The sequence below is a fragment of the Ornithodoros turicata genome, chromosome 7, assembly GCF_037126465.1.
Source record: "Ornithodoros turicata isolate Travis chromosome 7, ASM3712646v1, whole genome shotgun sequence".
In the NCBI taxonomy this organism is placed as follows: Eukaryota; Metazoa; Arthropoda; class Arachnida; order Ixodida; family Argasidae; genus Ornithodoros; species Ornithodoros turicata.
The window spans coordinates 15,194,776-15,218,674 of record NC_088207.1 but is presented as its reverse complement, the minus strand read 5'-3'; the positions used below and the strand labels follow the sequence as shown (position 1 = coordinate 15,218,674).

The following is a 23,899-nucleotide window of genomic DNA, read 5'->3' as shown; positions in this document are numbered from 1 at the left end:
GATCAACCCTCGGTTCACGAACAGGTAACGTTTCTGGAAAATCGTCATTAATCGAGGTGTGAAATGAGGAAGGGGATTTGTCGGAATGAGGGTACCGTTCATAAAACGAGGGAATTCATAAATCGAGGGTTAATTGACTGTGCTCGAAGGTCCGCTTCTCAATTTGCTCTTATTGCACTTCAACAATGTAATGAGACGAACTTGAACGGTGGTCATTTATCCCATTACATGCCAGTAACCCAGAAGCCATGTACGTCCAAAGAATGTCCAGTCCGTATTAGCACATGGGAAGCCAATTACTGCACTTTACTGCAGTTCCACAGGAGGCGCATTTTAACCTTGTTTGGGTATGCACTGAAGGAAGGTAAAGCGAGTGGGAACACTTTATCACAATTAAAATGAAGAAACTTTGGAGCAAAGCCGGGTTAAAGAGTAGCCATAGTGCTGGGCGTATACATACCAGCAGAAAGGGAGGAAAGGAGGGTAATATCGAAGAAAGATAATAACGCAAAATACGTATCGAAGACACTCCTCTAGCCGAGATAGCTGAAACAACAATAAGTAAAACGCCAAGGAGACAGGACAAGACCAGCAACTACAACACAGGGCCATGTGTCACAGGCACATAACAGGGGAAAATTCACAGCCGAAAAACGCAAGGTGATCCTTCCGATGCTCCCTCTGCTCCGGGAGTTTCGTGCAAGGCACAATGTCTCTTTGCGGTCCCCAGCCGATCGCGTTACTCTCCCATCGGTCTCCAGACACATGCACCCTCAGCATCCACACTTCATGGATAACAGGAGGACGACTTACTTCAAACATAATTAAAAAATGAACAACTGTAACGATGACAGAACGACAGAAAGCTCCACTCCATAACCAACAGACACACTTGTGCGTAACGCGTTACTAGTAATTGCGTTACATGTAATCAATAAATTTAACATGAAAGTAATTTTTGGGGTAATCAATAACTTTTCTGAGTAATCGATTACTTTTCCGGCAGAGACTAACTTATCTATCAGATGTCCTGCCCCAAGTCAAGACGCTCGTGCGGTTAGCCTTTTTTCGGACTGTTCTACTATTCGCTCCGAGCTCGAACGGCGCGCTGCGGAGGACGGAGAACTATCGCAGTGTGGACACGTCGTCTGCCTTTACACGTTTATTCAGCGTTCAGTGCCGTAGGGGGAACCGAATAGTATCGTACCATGGCGGCACAAGTGATCTTCTGGTGAATATACACTAGCATTACGGAAAAGAACCATGAAATCCGAACATCGATCCACGTGTTGTCCACACTAGATTGATGACAGTGTCGCCCCCAATAGGTCAATATCGCAGCCCATAGCAAGCGGAGGTCATTGTAATAACGCTATGGAATTTCAGGGTCTCTCCCTCTAACCTCATTCTTAACACCAGTGTGCTAGTAAATGTAGATTTTGAGGTTTAGTGAGTCATGGGGAAGTTCCAAGCAATGTTCTTCCACAATCGGGACAACGTGTTTCCCGACGAGAAATACAGTAGACGTACAGATCAACTTGTCCTACGCGTGTTTATTCTCCGTGTTGTTCCAGCTGTTCAGCTGTTAACGTTTATTTATTTATTTTTTCACTTTTTCTTTGAGGCACACAACGACTGCTATAATTTGCGCGAATGCAGAGTAACGACCGGAGTAACACTTTATTTTTCTGCTCGATACTCAGTTAAATCTGGATTCGAGTAATTGGTAATGGTAGTCAATTACTTTTTCCGTATAAGTAGAAGTAACTGTAACGGTAATGAATTACTTTTGTTTTAGTAACAGGCACAAGTCTGCTCGCAGGAAGGGCCCGGAGGCCAAATTTGGTGACGCTCGCGCAACTGATTTCGCATTTCCACAGCGCTGAAAGTACGCATGACGCACATTTTTTTCTCACACACAGTCAGGCTGGAAACAAAGGTTCGTATCATTTGAATTGTTATCGGAAGGGTCCATTCAAGTCCTGCAGGGCTTCGTACTCGACCAACCACAGAACAGTCGATATCACTGACCATTTAGCCCACTGAATGAACGAGATAAGACTATCTCGCGCACTTTGCAGGCGATATAAATGTCGCATCCCGCATTCGTGTTCTGCATCCTGGTAATCGAGGCAATGTCTTTTCGGGTTCTTGCACTCTCTGCGGTTCTTTGCTGTGTCCTGGCACGGACAGTGCCCAGGCCGCAGTTAGACGAACACTGGGAAATCTACAAGGACATCCACAACAAGAAATATGTACCAGAAGAAGAACACGAGCGAAGACTCATCTGGGAAGACAACTTGGACTTCATCCAGAGGCACAACCTAGAGTATGACCTGGGGCTTCGGACGCACACGGTGGCAGTCAACAGTTTTGCTGATTTGGTGAGGATTCGTTTGGCTTTCGATAGAAACGTTGCAACGGGGCGTGAAATGCTGTTACGAAAGCTGTTGATGGAATTGGGATTATTGAAGACGTAACCAGTTGCATGTAAGTGGTTCAGAGGCAACCATATAAGGACCACCCTTGCGTAACGTGATAAATAAGAAGCTAAAATCTAATATATATGTTATCGCTCGTCTAAGCGAACCCTCAAGCAATCCCTCCATGTATTCAGTTGCTTTGACATATTGACCCACGATGCGGTATTGGAAGAATCTCTGACGATTTCTTTAGGGTCTGTTTAATACTCGCCAAAATATTTCTCTCATGGTACGCGTTTTGCCTCGTGTGTCGACAAGTGAAGCAGCACAATGGCACACAATACGAAGCTTCTAGCTTGCGGACTGAAATAGCTGCCTCCGATGTAATTGGCATGTACGTAGTGGTGGTGACGGTAGTAGTGGTGGTGGTATGGAGGGGGGATTTTTTAGGCCGCGGCACAAGATCAACAAGACGGAGAAGCGGCCGATACACGGGAGCGCCATTTTTATTGAACTTTCAGGAGCTATTAATACCAACTACGTACGTCAGAAGAGGCGGTACATGTAACTCTGTTGAGCAAACTAATAAACGTGACAGTTAAAGTAACGCGTCCTTCATGATTCTTATTTGTTGCAGACATCGGAGGAGTACCGCCAGCTTTACCTCGGCTACCGTCCGAACCAGAGAAACAAGACTGCACTGGGTGTACACAACGAAGCTTCATTGCACGATATTCCGGACGAGATCGACTGGCGTGATTATCACTATGTAACTCGGGTGAAAGATCAGGTACGTCATTTTCAAGGGTTCTGCTGTTCTTTCTTCGTCTCTTTCTCTTCAAAGTAATTTACTGGAGCGCCCACAAAACGCGAAAAGGAAAATAAAATTCTCATCACCGATGTGCACTGAACTGCACTAAGGCACAACAATACGACGTTCCCAAAGCAGCGAGGTTTACAGCGAGAGCTGCAAAGCGACGCGAAGACGAGGCATCACCATCTCTGGCTATGGCGTAACGACATCGAGTCCTGCACGTCTGATCCCAAAGGTGTACTCGCGAGAAACGCTGGAGCAGAAGAGTGCATTCATATAATGTGGTCCAAAACGTGTATAGTTCGTCTAATTTATCTCACATAATACCGTTATAGATATTTAAACTTTGTACAGAATAAGAAACAGGTGCAAACGTCATTATGAAAGAAGTTCATTATTATGTTCAGTGCACTTACAAAGCAGACAAATTTGTGCGCTGATTTCGGTGTTCTGCAATGACAGCTTTTAATGCCGTTTATGTCTTTAGCACTGGCCCTTGTTACTTCGCACGCCACACTCATCTTCACCTCGGCGTTGCTTACGTTTTGCATACAGTTACCCAAGTTTCGTAACATTTTATCACCGGGTAAGCACTCAGAAAGCATCGTATCACAAATTTATTTAGACAATAATGTGAAGATGGGTAAAAATTGGCCAGGTTAGTTCATGATTAAAACGAACAAAAACCTTCAGTACAAGGGAACAAATAAGACGAAGAACGGAACCTGCACTGTTCGTGTCGTTTCGTCCTTGATCTTCTTTGTTCCCTTGCACCGACGGTTTTTATTCGTTATTTGGACAGTTGTTTGTTTGAAATAGCGCGACGCATGTAAAATAGCCTTGATTTTTGTGCCTGATACAGTATACCCTTCATTATCGCAATTACTAGCCGTGTTCATCATTGTACTGTATGGGACACGGTTGTCTAAAATCTCCAGCCAGTGTTGGGGCGATCCGCTATCGGCGATGTCGCGCAAGAACGAACTATACCGATATCCTCCACGAAGGCAGGCCGCGCTCGACTGCTTTCCCTAGCAGACGACGCTGAGTACGCGATGGGACTCTCTCACGACAGGTGCCGTTGCGTGGCCTTACCTCGGAGATCGTATTGGTATAGTTCCTTCGTATCCGACATCGCCGATAGGGGACTGTCGGCCGCGGGATGGAGATTATTTATTTATTTATTTGTTTACATAAGTACCCTACAGCGCCGGAGCATTAGTGTAGGGGTGTGTAGGCACAGAAAAATGTTACAAACTATGTATCAGGAAAATGAATAACAATAATAAACACCAAATGCAACAATAATACAAATGCAATAATATTCCTCATAACTGATAAACTTCAAGTACAAAAATATTCAAAATGTATAACAGCCAAAACACAAAAGAAAAGCAACCTCCGAGTAAGTCTTGCAATGATTCTTTTTTTTTTTCATACGGTTATCCAGTGAGGGTAAAGTTCGGGCCATTCGCAGAATGTTCCGGGTCCGGAGTAGAAAATGCGTGAGTGGGAAGCTTGTTCCATTCCTCAATCGTTCGGGGAAAGAATGATTTTTGGAAAACTGTTGTTTTGGTGTCGTAAGGCCTTATCTTATATAAATGATCATGTCTGTGGGAAGTATAATGTGGTTTTTGTCACGAGGTACACCATTTTTGTTATTATAGATATCCCAAAGTAATTTCAATCGAGCTTGTCTTCTTCGCATTTCCAAAGAAGGCCACCCTAGTTCCGATACCAATATGCTTGAACGGATGAACGGGGAATATTCATTAAGAACGAACCTTGCTGCTCTCTTTTGAATTTTTTCTAGTTTTTCGCGTAATGAAGAAGACGGGGAATCCCAAACAGGTGACGCGTACTCTAAGATTGGGCGTACGCATGTTTTGTATACGCACTCTTTAATTTCTCTTGGAGTACCCTTGAGATTCCTACGATAAAAATTTAAAGCTTTGTTGGCTTTGTTAAATACGTTATTTACGTGACTAGACCATTTCAGGTCGGCAGAGAATAAAACTCCTAAGTATCTGAACTCTTCAACAGCTTGCAAGGTGATGTTATTTAATGTGTATGCGTGCGGTTCTCGTTTGCACTGGAAATGTAGCACCTTGCATTTGTCGACATTTAAGGACATGCCCCACTTCTCGCACCATAGACATATCTTATCTAGATCTATCTGCAAGCTTGTTATGTCTTCGTCAGATTTGATCGTTCGATATAGTACGCAGTCGTCAGCAAATAATCTTATTTCAGACGATACTTGTTGACCTATGTCGTTGATAAAAACAAGAAATAATAGTGGCCCTATAGGACAGAGCCCTGGGGCACACCAGATGTTACGCTTATGCGTCGAGACACTTTTCCCTTGTATACAACAGCTTGCTCTCTTGAAGAGAGGTAGTCCATTAGCCAATTATAAACAGGGCGATCCAACTGAAGAGTAGACAATTTGAGAATTAATAGTGAATGGGGTACGGTATCGAACGCTTTCCTAAAATCTAGGAAAACAGTGTCCACTCGTACTCCCTTGTCAAAGCAAGATACGATGTCGTGGTAGAATGTGATCAATTGTGTGGTGCACGAGTATCCTGATCGAAAGCCGTGTTGATAATCAGAGATAAAGTTATTTACGGTTAGGTGCTGCACTATCGACGAGTATATAATGTGTTCCATGATTTTTGAAGAAACAGACAACAAGGATATAGGTCTATAAATATGGACCAGTGATCTATCACCCGACTTAAAGATAGGGACCACGTTGCTAAATTTCCATTCAGTCGGTACCAGTCGCAGCTCCAAAGATCGCCTCAATATAACGAATAAATACTCTGTCATGATTGTGCTGCACATTTTTAACACAGCAGGTGGGATGCCATCCGGCCCATGGCTCTTATGGATATTCAAAGAGCTAAGTAGCTTCGAAATTCCTTCCTTGGTTATACACAGTTCGGGCATAGGAGTTTGAATATTATGTTCGTGACTGGGCAGTGGTAGTGCCAAATCGTGGTGAAACACACTTTGGAAGTAGTCATTAAGAGCCTTTGCGGTATCGTCCGAAATTGTGTCACCATTAAATGAAAGAAGAGTCGGGATCCCTACGGGAGTTTTGTTGATAGACTTAATATATCTTCACAGAATTTTCGTATTACTCTCTAGTTTCTCTTTCATGTCCGTGAAGAACTGACGCTTACTTGTGTTAATTAAAGCCTTAAGGCTTTATAGGTTATATAGATTATAGACAACCGTGTTCCAAACAGTACTTTTTTTTTTAACCAAAATAACATCAACAGTTGGTTGTAGTGCCTGAAGCCATGAAACTTCTCGTCCACAGAAATAAAGTGTACTTGTCGACGTGTTATGCAGGGTAAGTGTGCTTCCGGTTGGGCATTCTCAGCGGCTGGAGCTCTGGAAGCGCAGCATTTCGGGGACACGGGAAATCTAGTCCCCCTCAGTGCGCAGAACCTGGTGGATTGTGATAATGGGTCATCAGGCTGCGAAGGAGGAAACATGGACAGCGCTTTTAAATACGTGTTTTACAATGGTGGTATCGACACGGACCTGTCATATCCGTACACGGCTCGTAAAGGAAGTTGCAAGTTCAGTAAAAGCAATGTAGGAGATACTGACCTAGGACTTCTTGACGTCAAACCGCGCACCGAAGACGCTCTACAGAGTGCCGTGGCCACATCTGGACCCATTTCTGCAGCTATCGATGCCTCTCATCAGTCCTTCCGATTCTACAGGTAAGTTGCTCATTGTTCAATATTTGAAGTGGTCTTCCTCCAAGAGACGTGGCTGGGCTAAAGATGTGGCGTGGCATTATCTACCTGCTGCCAAATTTTCCCACTTGTGAGCAGTGAGTCGCTCAAAATTGTTCTTCACTTAAAATTGTTCAAAAACTCCTTCGTGGCATGCTGAAAGCGATTGTTGGAACAACTCTTCTCGGCATAGATGGGGGAGAATGTCAGAATAGTCAATTGGCCAGGACTCGTGCCAGGGGAGGCACGAGGCGTCCATGTATGGGACGACGGCCACCTCTCAGGAGCGCAGTACACGTCAGTCTCCGAGACGACAGATCTGCTTCTGTGGCGCTGTCGCGGCATATTCACTCCCCACGACACCACAATGGGCAGGAACCCACTAGGGAACCAACCTGTGCCCTGCTTCGTAGACAAGGTGGTAAGCCATTAACACATGCACCACTAGGTGTGCGGATAAGCCCCGCATGCCAGATGCTCAATAGCTTGCAGTGCAGATTTTGAGTCAGTGAACACAGCCCATTCCCGCGGAGCCAATCAACGATGTGCTGCAGAAAGAAAAGTATGGCATAGAGTTTCGCAGCTGTTGATGAGGTTTGACGCGAAAGCCCTCGTCCTTGCGCTACGCCTTCGGATGCTATAACGAATGCCGAGGCGGACTTGCCATTTCTGGATGCGCCATCTGTATATCCTACAGCAGACGTAAAAAACTGCAGACGGTATGGGTAGAATACCAAGTATTACTTAGTTTTAGTGCATCGGAAGAATTTCACGAGAACGATACGATAAGGATAATTGGGTGTAGATTTACATATAAGTTGCGTCAGCCTATATGAGAAACAACAACAACAAAATGACAACATAAAAGAAGTCATCAACTGTACGCCTAGCACGTGATGTTACTTGCTCCATCGAAATAGAGCGATTGGTTCATCGTGTTTTCGGAACTGTTATCGTGAACACCTTCCAATGTACTAAAACAAAGGCAAATGGAAACTGGTAGCGAAAGCTAGTCGGAATACGAAATGAGGCTTATGGGCGCGGCTATCATCATGAAGCGCGAGCGATATAGTGGGTGTTGGTAGTAGAGGTACGATCGTCAGAGTAGGCTTGTTATTCCTTGCACCCCTGTATCCGTGCCGTGTGTTCGTGCATCGGAATACGAGTTAGCGCGCTTTTTAGGTTAAACAGAATGTGCAGTTTACATCTCGGAGCTGTAGACCAAGATTAACACGCGTGAACAGATGAATGTAATGCATCCCCTGTTGCTGGCCCCGCGAAAAAAAGCTTTCGTCATGGCGAGACTGGCCAAGATGTCGGCGTGAGCGCCAGCAGGAATCAGCTGTGCGCCAACGATGTTTTGCAACGGACCCATTATAGCCAGTTACAGAAGAAATGCAAACGAGTAATCGCTCAGTGTACGCTTAGCTCTATAGGTGAGAAATGGTGAATCGAGCCTTCAGAATTTCCGTGTGGTCATCACGATACTCTCCTGTTTGGAGTTCTCAACACCGCTGAGAGCTGTATGCATTTCGAATCGTTATGTGTAATGAAACTTGACATGATTTATTTTTCTCTGTCCTCGTCTGGTATTGTTGCCATGGGTGATTGGTATCGTTCGGTCTGGAAAAGTGAAAGTTTGGTAAACAGCAAAGTTTGGTTAGTCCGATGAGCCATCGACTTCGGAGTGTCTGATGCAGCTACAGCGCAAACGAAGTGCGTCCGAATGTAAACGCGCCGTGACTAATTATGCACTGTATATTATTCGTACTGCTGACGTAATATGCTGTGTGCGCGCGTCGATGTAGCTCGGGAGGCAATCAAACATGTGTCTATATAAAGCCTTGTGATAGCGGCAGTTTCCTTGGTTTTGACTCACACCACTCCAAGGAGCACAAACGGAGTGTGGTACGAACGTTATTTCACCGATCTGAACCGTTATCATCCTGCACCGGGTTACGGGCTTCTGAGGACGCGACGATCGCCGATTACCTGGACAAACGTGGCTCCCCACGCAGGTGTACCGCGGACACTCGCAAGCGCATGCTAGCATCTGGACCGCAAGACGGGAACCGCACCCGCCAGACACGCGTTGTCATCCCCTATGTCAAAGGCGTTTCTGAATCTATCCGCGGGGCTTTGCTTCCGTTGGATATCAGGGCTACGTTCGAACCGCATGCTAAACTTCGAAGTGTCATATCGAAACCGAAGGACCCCGTCCCCCCGGAAGACCAGTCTGGAGTAGTCTACAAAGTACAATGCCAAGACTGTGACACGTGATACATTGGCGAGACAGTCAGGAAACGGAACACTCGTCTCAAAGAACATAAGCGGGATATAAACAGCGCGACGCACGCCACACGGTTTACGATGGAGCTTACAGAGCATTGTTGGGACACAGGGCACTGTTTTGACTTGAACAACGCGGTTACCTTGGCACGAGAACAAAGTTGGGGACCCAGAAAGCTTCTAGAGTCTTTGCACATACGTGGTGATCCCTGGGTTTATAACCAGGGTGTCGAACCGAAACGTTTTTCGTTCCGGTTTTCGTTCCGATTACATCATAAACGATCCGGTACCGGTTCTGCTCCGGAGCAAAAAAAATAATGGTTCATACCGGTTTTTGAACCGGTTCCGCTTCTGCTAGGAAAATTCATCCCCACACAAAAAAAAATCAATGTTACAAAATGTAAACCCGTTTATTCCGCATACATGGTATTTAATATTAATAGACAGATGTGAAATTGGTAGTTCCTAGTTCCTGTAGGTTAGTCTCTGTTCAAATGGGCTTTCTCCTTTCTTGAAGTGCATGCTACAAACGGACTTGTTTGTCGTGATGTCATACATAAAGTACTTTCTTGCTGGGTTGGAGCGATCGCGTCCCATCCGAATGTCTGTTGCTACTGTCTAGCCAGCAAGCACCACCGCACGAGTACGACGCAAATCGAGGAACACCTTCACTCACAAACGCGCTCGGCGGCTCCGTTTCATTTTCTCCGTGTCCTGTCCACAAAAGAGTTGCCACTTCGCACGGGCTGGCCCTCGCGTATACGTAAATGTATTCAACTTAGCTGCTCCCACACAAGGGACGCGTTGCGCGACATTACCGATAAAGAAGCCGTTATGCAGCCCCCTTTGGTCGCTGTTTAGTTGAGGAGAGTTTGCGTGGATCAAATTAAAACGAACACTACGGCACATTGCTAGAGAGTCACATGTACCTCGCAGTCTGTGTGCGTGCGCGAACGATAAACCATTACAAAGGGAGCCTAAGGGTCATACCGACATACATTCTACCGTAACCGTAACCCTCGTATAGTATCAATGACATGACTTCAGAGCACACGACGTCTGTTTCATTCGCCGATCCGGAGTCCAAACCGGCGAAGTTTTTTCTTGGGCCGAAAACCGTTAAATATATTTTTCGGTTTCCCTCCTGAGCGAAAAAAACGTATAGGGTTTCGATTCCGTTCCGGTTCGCACCAAAATAGCGTTTTTTTTTTTCGGTTTTCGGTTCCGGTTCGCTCCGACACCCTGTTTATAACATAAACCGTGGCCCCCTTCCCTAACAATATTCCCATCTCCTTAAATAGCGACCGGTTGTGTTATCTCTCATTCAGTTTGGCACTGATGATCTCCGTCGCATGGCGGACGAAACGTCTGAGTAAACCTTGTTGTTTTGTTAGGTTAAGTCGGAGTTTCTGTACCTTTTTGTCCAGCTCTATCATGGCATTCTGAAGCCGAAGGTGCCTATGGGAGTTAAGCTACCTGTGTAGTCAGACGTTTAAAAAACTGTCACCTCGGCAATGCGGCCAGTGGGCTTAAACAATCCAGTTGACCCCAAACCACGCCCGTATCCTCGACATCATGCCCGGTTCACACTGCGACCTCTCCGTTGCGGTACGGATCCGGTGCGGAGGCAGTTGTCGTACGACACACTGTTCAGATATACACTGTGTCCCAGAAAACGTGTCATTGAATTATAATAAAAAAACTACGCCACCTATAATCATGCGGTCAACAGCATTTGTTCTTACTAGATTTTTGCCACCTCCTAATGTGAATGTAATGTACTCCAAGTTTAATTATGTAAATATTTGCGAACTGAACTCAGAAATTTGCCAAGTAAAGGTCACTTTTTTCCCCACCAATGTGAAGAGCGTGCCGAATTCACTCAAATTCATGATAATTCACAGTGATATTCACGAGCTGTTCCATCGGAAAAAATAGCCGAATATCATGCTTTTCGGGGCACTGGACCATAGCGCGCGATGACTTTTTGAGCGCAATCGCTCTCAGTGCGACGAAAGAAGGTTCCGAAGCCAGCCCACAGAGTGGTAGTAGAAAAAGTAACAGTTCCTAAAATTGGGAGAGGGAAAGCATTATCCCAGCGAAAGTCGAACGTGATAAGCCGTGCCTGTTTTATCTCTTTCTGAGATGTCGGGGAGGGCTGGATTTCCAACCTCCTTTCGTCGGACTGACAAAGATTGCGTTGAAAAATTCATTGTGCGCTATTCTGTGCGACCTCCGTAGAGCATGATGTTCGGCTATTTTTTCCGATGGGATAGCTCCTGAATATCCCCGTCAATTATTATTAATCTGACTAAATTAGACACGCTCTTCACATTGGTGGGGTAAAAAAGTGACCTTTACTAGGCAAATTTCCGACTTAAGCTCGCAAAAATTTACAAAATTAAACTTACATTACACGACATTCACATGAGGAGGTGGCAAAGGTGGTGTTTGACGAAACACGACTCCACTTCCACGCGTGCATTCAGACAACCGCAAACGGACAACAGTGATGTGGTAGGCGAAACTATAAATTGTATTGAAGCGTATCATGCGGCACACGGAGCAATTAGAGCTTCTTGTTTCGCCAACGTACTTTCCACGGAGGCAGCCATGTTGGAAAATGAACTACGACAACAGAGTAATAAAGAGCTTGTGCGGTGCGCCTCTGCTCATCGGTGAGCTGCATAGACGAAGGTAACCCAGTCCGCATGGAGTTCGGCTGAGCTACTCTTGCGGTTCGCAGTGCTTGGATGCCAATGACAACCGTTCCGCGTAGCTATCTGTAACCCATCAAAATGCAACAGCGTGGACAGCCAGGCACAATACGTCACAACGATCGGGTACAGATGTACCTGGCTATCGTCCCTGCCGTCAACAGTGAAAGGGAACCCGTTTCAGCGCTCTTGTCATGCGATCTTGTGCCATTTTTTGCCATTTCACGGAAAACTGCAGTCGTGTTAGCCACACGCGTACCGCTTTGCGCCGTCGGAAGTGAGATCCGGTTCGGATGTGGTATCCACGCACGTGCAGACCGCATGATGCTGCTTGAACAACAACAACAACATAGGGTGCGTTTTCTTATTGGACCCGAGTAGCCAGGAGTTGGGTAACGACGTCAGAACCTTTATCATCACGTGACTCCAGAGTAGCCAACTTCAACCGTAATTTTCGAACGGCTAGAGTTACTCTGCGCTCAAAATGGCGGACTGGCCTGACGGGCGAGACGATGTAGAAGTGCTGGCAGACACCCTGTTTAACAACTTATAACGCAGATGCGTGCAGTCCGGCAGATTTTGAAAATGCTCGACAGTTGTTAACCAGTCCTACATTTCGAAAATGAACACCACCCTTATTGTCTGTCAACAAGACGGTAGGTAGCAGACGACGCACAGTCGTCTGCTAGCTTGTGTGTGACGTCAGAACGACGGCTACCTTTCTTCAGAGCAGAGTAAAGTAGAGTTGTCACTCCCTGGCTAATTTTCGCAGCGGGGTTATGACGTCATTTCCGTTACTCTGGCTATTTTTCGCCGGCTGAGAGTACCTGGGAGTTGCCAGAGTTGAATAAGAAAAGGCACCGCTAGATGAATGGATGATGATGATGATGTGGGATGCTGCTTGAGAAAACACTGTAGATACTGCTTTCGTGTACACATTGACATGCCCGACGACATCCAAGGCAAAAACACAGCAAAGACCTACTGCCGCAGTCGGCCTTTGCTGTGTTTTTGCCTTTACCACGAACAGCACTGCCTGCACTCGTCTCCCGGAAACCGATCAAGAAGTGACGGCGATGGCAATCGCGCTGAGATTCTACTAAAGTTTAGGTCTACGTGGTCAGACGAAAGGCAGGTACTTCGATAGATATAGAGGGAAACTGTGTTTCAAGGGCGGTTTACTTCACGATCGTACAACCGTACAAAGGGTCTGAAACCGAAAGGTGTATCAGTGTCCAAGAAGATGTTCCAAGTTTACGGGCGCACTACAGCCGTGGTGGTGACGGTATGATGGCGGTGGTATTGTATGGTGGTGGTGGCGATGATATGGTGATGGTATGATGTATGGTGATGGAACCGCTCGCCGTAGTCCGCCACGCTCGGTCTCGGGCAACGCCACGACTACTTCAGCGGGGGATCGTGCGTGCTGGGCTGGCCTCACAAGGAAGCGTGCCGACATTGGTCTCGAGGCGTCTACGGAATCCGCTCAGACAACAGAGCCAGCGCCCGGATTCGAACGTTGGTCACCTCCAGGCAGGGCCGGCGATAGGGGTGTGCAGGGCCTGTTTCGCACGATTAAGTGCATACTTGATATTTAAAAAAAAAAAGTAATCACTGGTTGTCTCCCTCGCCTCGGGTGCATCTGGAATCCCCCTTCGGGTAGAGGACCCGGTGATCCCCTCGCCTGGTGTACCTCTGAAGTTTCACAATGTGAAACAGAGGAATATTTGGTGACTCCCTCGCCTAGAGGTACCCAAAGTTCCGCACCTCAGTAAAGGTGGTATCATTACCTATGACAAAATAACCACAAACAATGGCTTGAAAATTGACCGTACGTTGCTCACTACATAATTACGTGAGGTGAACGCACACCCAGTGATACAACGTTATGGGCAATGAATCAAACCAGCTAGCCTTCAATAAACCAACATAATTTGTACGGCGCAGCATGATCCCAGATATCTTTGGGCCACAAAATCGCAAATCAAATCAAAATCAAATCAAATCAATGGTTGAGGGCTTCGTGCACTGGGCCTATGCAAGCGCGAGACTTAAGGCGGTCGCCTTACTCGCCCCCTTTTCGCCGGCCCTGCCTCCAGGTGCGCTAGAGCATGACTCCTCCTGCTCCCGCATAAGCCAACCACCTGAGATTTCAGATTTATGGGCAGATTTGACATTAGATCGGCACTTTATGTTTCATTGCAGTGGCGGCATTTACAACGAACCTCACTGCAGCTCTAGTAATCTCGACCATGGGGTCCTTGTCGTTGGCTACGGTACAGGGGCTGATGGCGACTACTGGATAGTCAAGAACAGGTTAGTGACAGCACTTTTTTTCTGTTATTGGAAGCTGATACATGACATTCGCATGCGACGTCACGTGCACTCTAAAAACGGAACTTCACCGCATGGCACGCTGTCCGCCAACCATTGCAAAGAATGATAGAGTTATCTCTACTGGTTCGAAGAGAGAGGTGGGCGTTCGCCTTTACTTGGAATTATCATATATCCAAATTGCCACAAAAACGCGCACGCCCACCTCTCTCTTCGAATCGGAATCGATAACCCTATCATTCTTGGCAGTGGTTGGTGCACAGTGTGCTATGTGGTGAAGTTCTGTTTTTAGAGTGTGCTGAATGTTGTACTGGGTCCCTTTGACTGGCCGAGCGTTGTAGTGTACACACTAACGCACGCAATGTACAGGGCGCGTGCGACGGTGTGGCTTCATACCACGCGCTACCGCTCTGGTTCGTTTGTTCTGTCGGCAAAGTCCTGCTGGGACAACACGGTGACGTTCAAGGAATATCCTGCGAGCATACACTGTTAAAACAGAACTACACCACATAGCACGTTCCTGGCCAACCATCATACCGAATGATATCATTCTGTGTCATGATTTGCTCAAACCAGGGTCGGAGGCGCCTATCTGGGACAAGATAATCTGTCCCGGATAGGCGCCTCCTCCTATTTTCAACAAATCAATGCACAGAATGATATAATTAGGAATGATGACTGGTTAGGAGCGTGCTATGTGGCGAAGTTCTGTTTTAACAGTGTACGTTTGGGAGATATGCGATTTCCACAGGATGTTCCAGCATATAACGCGGGGGTCCTTGAGACATGTCGGTATCTACCAAAAGACGTCGCATAACTCATCCTGGGACGTCGCGTGAATGAGCTGATGTCCGAATCAGCCGATCGCGTAATTCAGACCTGCTGGGATATTGAATGCCATACCTCCACCACACCTCCACCTCGCTTTAATATCTGATTGGGTGACTTGACTGCATGAGATAATAAGGTAACTTGATATGAGAGGTTCAAAACAACTTTATTACGAGATGATGACTGGTACCAAGCTGTACCAAGGTAAATGCAGGTACACCACCATCCTATTATCACTCCAGGGACAAAGCTAAGCGATATGCGACGGAGCATTAGCCTGCGTGTCCCTTCCCAGAAACTGTGCAAAAATGCATAGGATTTTACTTCAAAACCTGTTTTTGAAAAGTGTTTGTTGTCGTTTTTGTACACTTTCTCTGTTCTTGGAACCGCGAGAAGTGTCGCTGCTTCGGACTGGTTGGTATGGCTAGGGTGCGGTCGCTGCGGTAGTAGTAATAATAGCGCTTTCTCACGTGCCATTAAAGCGGTCGAGAAACCACACGGATACAACTTTGTCTCAGGTAGGGTGTGTCCGCCTCACACTATGCAGTTCGTATACGCGAAGCCCCCACTCGCACACCCTATTATTTTTATGGTACCGTGTTGTAAAAATATCGCACATCCGGGACCCCCCCCCCCCCCCCCCCCCCCGGCTGTGGTGCTGAGCGATGTCGAGAAGCTCCACGAAGAGAGGCGGGAAGTGGCGCATTTACCGGTTGCTCATTGGTGCCGCGTCACAGCGTTCATCGCTTCCCTGCTTACAGGCATCGCCATGAAGATGGGTAACTACGCACTTCCGTGTCGTGCTTACCACTACGTCTTACCGAGATCTGGGCCCGCTTGCACGAAACAAACTTAGTGTAATACTTAACGAGTTACCCACTTAGTGTAGTGCCGGAGCCGTAAGTGGCTTGCACGAAACTTTTATAACACTAAAGTGGTGGCGCTCGCTCCGCGCAATTTAGGACGCTGGCCAAGGGTGCCTCTCGAGTGCAGGGTGCCTCTCACCGGCATGCACCTGCACTGCAGGTGGCGATAATTTCCCAATCATCGAGCAATTCGAGACATACTTTGTGCCACAGGCTTTATTTTATTTAACGAAAGTACGCAACAAGTGACCTAACGCGTTCTTGCAGCTACAATGATATTAAAATACCTTATTTTTGTTCTACAAACTGGTTACGTGCAACGGCAGAAGCAGACGACTTCCCCACAATCCAAACATGCCGTGACGCACGACGTCCTGGAACGAACTCCGGAAGTTCTCTTTCTACCAATAGCAGGATAGCCACGATCCACTTTAGAACACTTAACTTAGGGCGGTCGTCGAAGTGTTCGTGCAAGCGACTTCACTGCAACCCTAAACCTAGTGCACTAACGCGTTAGTGCAACACTTGCCAAGTGTTGCACTTAGGAATGTTTCGTGCAAGCGGGCCCGGACGAGGAGGAGGCGAGCCGAGAGTCGGAAAGGATCTCCTCATATTCCAAGTGCCATAACTCCGTGACGCGGAAGCGCAGCGTCAAGGGGTTTCAACGGAGATGTTTGGAACCCATAAATCTACATTTCAACCAAGACAGTGTGTTATATTCGAGATTGAATTCACAACCTCTTTAACCAAACCCCGATCATGACACAAACTGGACGAGTTTAGACACCAGGCCTATGCCAGTCATGAGGCACAATCTGCTCTCTCATTCTCCATTGCTGCATTGTGAAGGTGGTCACCATATAACGGTAGTTAACCGGGGGTGATCTTACTCTTCAATGGATCCGTGTCATGCCGGCATCAGAGGAAACGAACGAGCGGACCAGCTCGGATCCTCGGCACACCTAAGGTGCAGCCGATCCTGACTGTTCCGGCCGACACCGAAAAACCGGTCGTTAAACAGCTAGTTGAAGTGCGTCATCCTGGCGTACAGGAAGTCGTGCAAAATCACCGACTCTCTCTTCCCACGAAAGGTCTTCCCCGTGTAATGCAGACAATGCTCCATCAGCTGCGCGCGGCATCTGCGTTCACGAACTCGCAACCGTTCAAGATTGTCTCCAGGGAGGATTCTCGTTGCGGTCACTGTAATCGTCCGGAGACTATCGAACACATCCTGAGAGAATGACGCGCAAACCACACTATGCGGGAAACTCACCTTCCCCATGCCAGGCAAACTGACGGACGTCCCCTTCCCCGAAGGTTCTTACGCACAATGACATACAAAAACTCGCAACCTCGTGCGTTCTGTTCAAGAAACGGGCCTCGCGGAACGACCACTCTAGTGCACCTCTCATCTACAGTGCGCCTCCGTCCCATCAGTACCGGTCATCCTGCCTATGCCTTACTTTGAAATTGTCATCTCTCTTGAGTGTGGCGAACAACGACAAGCTATTTCGACCCCCCCCCCGCCGATATATAAATTAAGTTATAAAAGATAAGTTATTCGCCCTATTTTTTTAAAGTGACTGACAAAACGTTACTGATCGCTGACATGGGCCTATCAATTTCGTAGAGTGTCATTCCAATCTCCTACAACTCCCTCCTACTATGAGTTATAATATCGTTGCGTCACATAGTTGAAACACGTGACGTGACATTTAACAGGAGTGAATGCTAATGTACTTGACTTTTTTTTTTCAGCTATGGAATAGGCTGGGGAGAGAACGGCTACATCCGCATGAGCAGAAACAAGAACAACCAATGCGGCATCGCATCCGAAGCATCTTTCCCCGTAGGATTTAGTATACATAGGACCTGAAACAATGGGCCGCTCAGGTTACATGCGACACACACACGCACGATAAGATATCTCAGAAAACAATGGAAATCACGTATCAATAGTGTGAACAATGGGTTCACAGGTTTCAATAACATGCGCCGCCAGATAAGGTAAGGGTTAACTCAGGTAAACAATTGGAACTCACGTGTCGATAGTGTTTGATAGGCACCTGGATGCACATTTAATGACAATTAATAACACGCAATGACATATAATAACACGCACTGACATGTAATAAGATGCAAATGACATGTAATAACATGCAATAACATCCGATGACGCCGTCTGTAGTTTCGGTTTCGGTTTTAAATAAATGCTTGGACGCCAAGCTTGGTTGCTCCACGTGTAGTTCTGGTTTCAGTTTTGAATTCCTAGGCGTTGCCAGACGCCCTCTGGTTTCAAGCTTTTGACCGTCTGTAATTTCGGTTTCAAACCACAGCAACACTAGTTTCGCTGTGACAACGTCAACGCATTTTCTGGTGATAGAAATTAAGTGTACACGTAGAAATTTCATCAGAAAAAGAAAAAAAAAAACATGGTTGACCAGTTCTATGTGAACCTGCTCTCAAATGCGTCTTTGGATGTGTTTCCCGACAACACAATGAGCAAGTTCCGAGAAAAGCTAGCCCATCCACAGAAGTTGGAGGGTAGGTGGGAGGCCGCTTTAACAGAAGTCAACATCCCTTTCGCGATTAAAAATGTCACTGACACAGTCAATAGCATATCGGGAACGACATTCCTTCCCAGGGAGCACATGGTGGGCTAGTAAACGTCTAAATGACGTCTAAAAAAAGAGATAAGGAATGTCTATAGAATGTCTATGCAATTAGACCAAATGTCTAGTATCCCTCCACTAGACGTCAAATAACACGTCTAACGTTACGCCACCTAGCCATCTAGCCCTAGACATCCGATGTCTATGTACCTAGCCGTGATTTAGACACTCTTTTGACCTGGATGTCTGGAACAGGGTCAGACACTTAACCATGTATTAGACATGAAGTCTACAGCTAGACCAATTTTATCCCTCCATTCAGGCGACAGGTCTGGGGTTATACATTTCCTGTACCTTACTTTAGCCACCTTTAGACCTACTTTAGACCATGACTAGTCCTGCTACCGTCCTGGCATGCATTCATGCAGAAATGTGATATAATTGGTAGCAACACGGATCTCAGCATAAACATTTATTCGCAGTAAACCACACACGAAGTCTACGGTACAAAACTCTTGTCTAAAACTGGATTGACTTTGCCGCCAAGCAGGCGTCTTGTGTTTTGACTGAGGAGTGTTGAACTGGCAGCAGGGTGTTGACGGCCACCTCATTCCTTTCTTCCAACGAGTGATTGTTGGTGCTGCAGCACTGCCTCCAATGACTCACTGTGGCTAGAAAATAGAACAAAACATGTTAGAAAGCATTATGTAGCCTGCTAGTTCTAACTAGTTTGTTTAGTGGCTATGCACACTCTTTCACGGGATGCTTGTCTGGCCACATAAGAGCAAAAGCTGTATCAACACTGATCTGAGAGACACAAAGAAAAGAAGCTGCACGTACAAAAATCACAGAACTGTTACAGCTACACAACACAAATTGCAGCAACAGCTGAAAATCTCTTTGCGCGTCACTACCTGATGTGGACGCTAGAGCCCTGCTCCATCCGCGGATGAAAGCGGATATCCGTAAGATACTTGCGGATTCGGATGAGAATTTATCACTTTCTGCGGTGCGCGGATCGGATGGCTCGAGGTCGGATGCAGATATACCGCATGCTGTAATTTTTCTACTAGCAATTTATTTGTATTGCGCACCGACAGCGAGCGCATGCCGGGGTTCACCTTTGACCATGCACGGCCAAGACGGGAGAGAAGGCATTTTGGCGTCCACACGAGCACCGGTGAGGAAGTGTTCCAGAAGTCTCTCCACATCGCGTTTGTTGAAAGGTTTACCTTTGCTTGTCGCCATGAGTCCTTCCATGAGAGCATGGAGGCATCCGAAATTATACCAACATTCCGGCTGTGTTTACGCGTCCTTCGAAACTTGTGGATCTAAACGGTTGTGTATGCAACGGTGCGGATCGGATAACGTGTACGCGGATGCTAAAAATCTTATCTGCGCAGGGCTCTAGCGGACGCTGCCAGGATCTCGGGGAAATGAGGATGTAACAGCTGTCGCTGTGAAAGTACATCAATGTGACAGGCGTTTTCTCGTGACACACGACCTTACCTGGTCGAGCAGGTGACTGCTAAGCACTCCATGATTGGCGCAGCACTTCCATCACTCCATACGCTAAAACAACATCTGTGCTGCTCTCATAACTTTGGTGCAAAACTTCTGTACAGGATAAAAATAAACACTATGTATATTATAAAAGACAATACAAAGCAAGAGCTGTATCACCACGTCAAATATTATAAGTACGTACAAGTAGTATACAAGTTTATTCACATGACGTCATCCGCAGGAGACCGCCACTGTCGCTAGCAGGCAGATTTGCTGCCATCGGCCTTATTGTAGATTTCAGTCAAGCTGTTACCCATATTATACTCACCGTATATCTGGTGTTTAAAACTTGTTGCTCTGTGATTTGTAGAATGTCTGAGCAATTTCCATATTTTTGGTGTTAATAGTCACCTAAAAAGCGTAATGCAGCGAACAAATGCAAGGACTAAACATTGAGGGACCTATAGTATGGCGCTGAGGTGACTTCAGTGAATAAACCTTTTAGGAACTCATGCACTACTACCAGATAGCTGTTTGGGTGAAGTAAGACGGAATGACATAGTCACGCTGTTCTCAATACAATACCAAGGATGTCTCAAAACGACCAAGCACAAAAATACTAGTTTTGTACCGTTTGATGAATATTTTGTCTGCTGCCCACACAGGTTGTGCGGTTCCTTAGCAAGCTTCTGGCAGTCGTTTCTTCTACATCCCACTTCCCCGCTGACTTTCACAGCATCTGAAAAAAAGTTCGATTTCGTTAACCACAAGACAACCATGTAAATGGAAAGCAGTTAGAGTCTTCCACCAACTATATTTGCAATACTTTGTTGACAAAAAATTTAAAGAGGCTCCCTCCAGAGTAAGATTAGGGGGTACATCGAACATCAGGAACATTGGAGGACAACACAGTCACACGTCAGTGACAACTGCTTCCCCTCACCTCACAGGGAACTCTTAAGCTTATGTGCAAATAGCTGTTTCGTAGGGTAGGTTACCACTATTTTCATATCCACCGGTGCAAGATAGTCCAAGCACCTATAAAAGGAAAAAAACATTTGCTATGAAACCATGATATGCAAACAAAAGTACTTGCGCAAAATTTTCAGTGTGTAGCTTAACTACCAGCGAAAAATGCAACAACCGAAGTCGGGCTGACATGACAATGAACTAACCAGCATTTATGTTCCGGCGTGTCCGCCCTGCAAACCGTAACTGTCGACTTTCGTTTACTCAAGACTTCAACAGTCATCGAAGACTCGTTAATCTCGATGGTTAATTAGTGATACCGTATTTGTTTTAGCACCAAGACGAACCAAGGCACTTAATGAAACGTTGTACTGCCGAACATACAACGTTAATCACTACTTTGAATGCAAGTGCAGTCAGGTGAACCCACACTTCCAATATGCTTCAATCGCTGATACGAAGCCGAAATAAAGGAAACGATATTCCGATATTATGCCACGCATCTCTACTACATGCGATTTGGTGCACAGAAACAGGCACATACTTTAATGAAGAGTGAACTCACCCCTTAAACTTGAAAGCCAGAGAACAAAGAAACGTTGTCCACCACAGTACTCTGGGAGCTCTGCTGCGCTCAACAGCTTTTATCACTGGACAGTACGGCGTACGTTCTCGCTATGCTCAAAAATTGCAAGACAAAACGCGCGGGAGATTAGAACTTCGAAAGATTTTCGTATAACAACCAGTGGAATGCAGCCGCGAAAACCCCAACTGCTACCCGTTGCGCGTCCGGAAATCCGGAAAGTTTGAAGTTTCAACCGTTGAAACTGAACTGGTTCGAACTGGTTGGATGGATGGATGCTGAATGGTGATTGGGTAGACGGGCAGACGTCATTGCCATTGCTTTAGCTCGTGCTTATTGAGTACTTATTTTTTGTAATATCTTTAATTTCCATGGCCGTTCATTATAATTGGGTGGTGGACGTTAAATGTTAAATAACACATATGCCAATCCAGCGGAAGTGACACCAACATCATCATCATTATGCAATCGCCATCGTTGTTGCAGTGACGGCAGCGACGAGTGTCGTATTTTGTGATGTGTGTGTTGAAAGTCGCTGTTCTTTTTGCAAACATTTTATCAGTGCCTTTGCTACTGAGCTACAGGTGTGCCTAATATGTAGCGCATTGCCTGTTCAGCGGTTTCAAAGAGATACCATGGGCAGTTTCAAGATTTTTTGAAGGGTCCTGAAATCCCTGAGTCACGTCAGATTCCATTTTACTGCTGCAGCTGTGTAGCTTGTGGGAAAATGTTATGTGCAGTAAACAAACATCTGCTATCTGCTGCCTACAGTACGTGCAAAGTGCTTCTGTGTTTGTGGAGCTATGGTTTATAGTGCTGCGCTGCACGATTCGTCGGAGCCGTCGTCTTTTTTATTGACGTTTCAGTGATTCAATAATTTAGTTGCTGATTTCTTTAAGTTGGTGTAGCAGTTGGTGCTACACTGCACCAACCCCTGCACCAACACCAATAAGGTGTTGGTGCAGGGGAGTTACTAACGTACAAAATTTACATTTACCAGCAACGGTAACGCCATCAGGAACGCTAGTTCAAGAAACATTGCCCCGAACAAATGCGGGCTTTCGTTAAGAAAAAAAGATATATATTCAATAAAATAAAATATTACTTCACAGCACTTAGATTCTGGTAATGTCTTCTAGTTGTGGATGCTGTCAGTGTATATGCACGTCAGTGAGCCAAAAACACTCGGATCATCATATGTATGGACATTATTTAAATTATCTACGTACCTCAGTCAGACTGCCTTCATCTGACTGATCTTTTGTTACAATATATGGGCATACAACTCACATAGCATGAAAGACTACATACTATCCATTTGGTCATAATATAATTGGACAAAGTTAATGTGGTCCATTCCTTGCATAGTTTCTGAGGGTCGTTGCAGAGTCCAGTTTTATTACCTCAGTATGATCATTTGCAAACAGATTGTACTTGCTGCTCCACACACGTGTGATGGAAAGTAAGAGAGTAAGGAATTTCCTTCATGTATGAGGATCATCCAACAAAAGTTCCTCTGCTGTGATCAAAATAATAAACCTATAGCACAACATTGAAAAAAAATTATGTACAGATTAGAGCTCAACGTTACTCCCTAATACGGTCACCTTATTTAGCGGAACGTTTTTGATACTGTGATACCAAGTATTCGATACGTCCTCTGTGCCATGCTATGCCCCGTTTACAAAGTGAGGCATTCACTCTGCATTTCACCCGATCAATTTGTGTTTCACGATCGCTTTCGAATCGGTGACTGCCGAGGGGTGCTTCGAGAGGAAGATGGAACAGCAGTTCGGGCAAATTTTCATCGAAGTAGGAATCATCACCTCGAGCACAAGGAGAACGAAGTGTACAGGAAGCTCACGAAAAGGAAACTCACGTTTGTGCGTCTCCTCCTTCATTCTCCTCGTGCTCAAGGTGATGCTTCCTACTTCAACGTTGTACCAGCTCGCTCGCGTACTTTTTCTCTCTTTGGCAAATTTCCGGATGAATTTCTGGAACAAATCCCGACTCTTTCAAGACGAGTGCAGACAGCGTTGACGTGGTTGTACTACACCCTTCCAAGTCCTGTGCGTTTTTGTTTCATTGTAGTTTGACGCTTTCCCAGGATCTCGCAGTACATCTGCATTTACTGTCATTGTGCATGTGAGATAATCTACAAGTTGCACACAATGATAGTCCTAAAACATTGTCGGCA

The 23,899-nt window shown here is 45.9% G+C and overlaps 1 protein-coding gene across 1 annotated transcript; it reads left to right on the top strand.

Moving 5' to 3' along the window:
• The first annotated feature begins 2,099 nt into the window (after positions 1 to 2,099).
• Positions 2,100 to 18,277, top strand: LOC135400241 (procathepsin L-like). The gene is made up of 5 exons (XM_064632016.1): positions 2,100 to 2,384; positions 3,061 to 3,213; positions 6,601 to 6,980; positions 14,207 to 14,317; positions 17,791 to 18,277. The coding sequence occupies exons 1-5, from the start codon at positions 2,136 to 2,138 to the stop codon at positions 17,906 to 17,908; spliced, it is 1,011 nt and encodes a 336-aa protein (XP_064488086.1). The 5' UTR covers positions 2,100 to 2,135; the 3' UTR covers positions 17,909 to 18,277.
• Positions 18,278 to 23,899: the final 5,622 nt, after the last annotated feature.

Bases quoted from the DNA above. Each gene is read 5' to 3' on its own strand.
- LOC135400241 (XM_064632016.1), top strand. From the start codon at position 2,136: ATGTCTTTTCGGGTTCTTGCACTCTCTGCGGTTCTTTGCTGTGTCCTG. The intron at 3,214-6,600 runs GTACGTCATTTT...CGTGTTATGCAG, and splicing joins TAACTCGGGTGAAAGATCAG to GGTAAGTGTGCTTCCGGTTG. The intron at 14,318-17,790 runs GTTAGTGACAGC...TTTTTTTTTCAG, and splicing joins TACTGGATAGTCAAGAACAG to CTATGGAATAGGCTGGGGAG.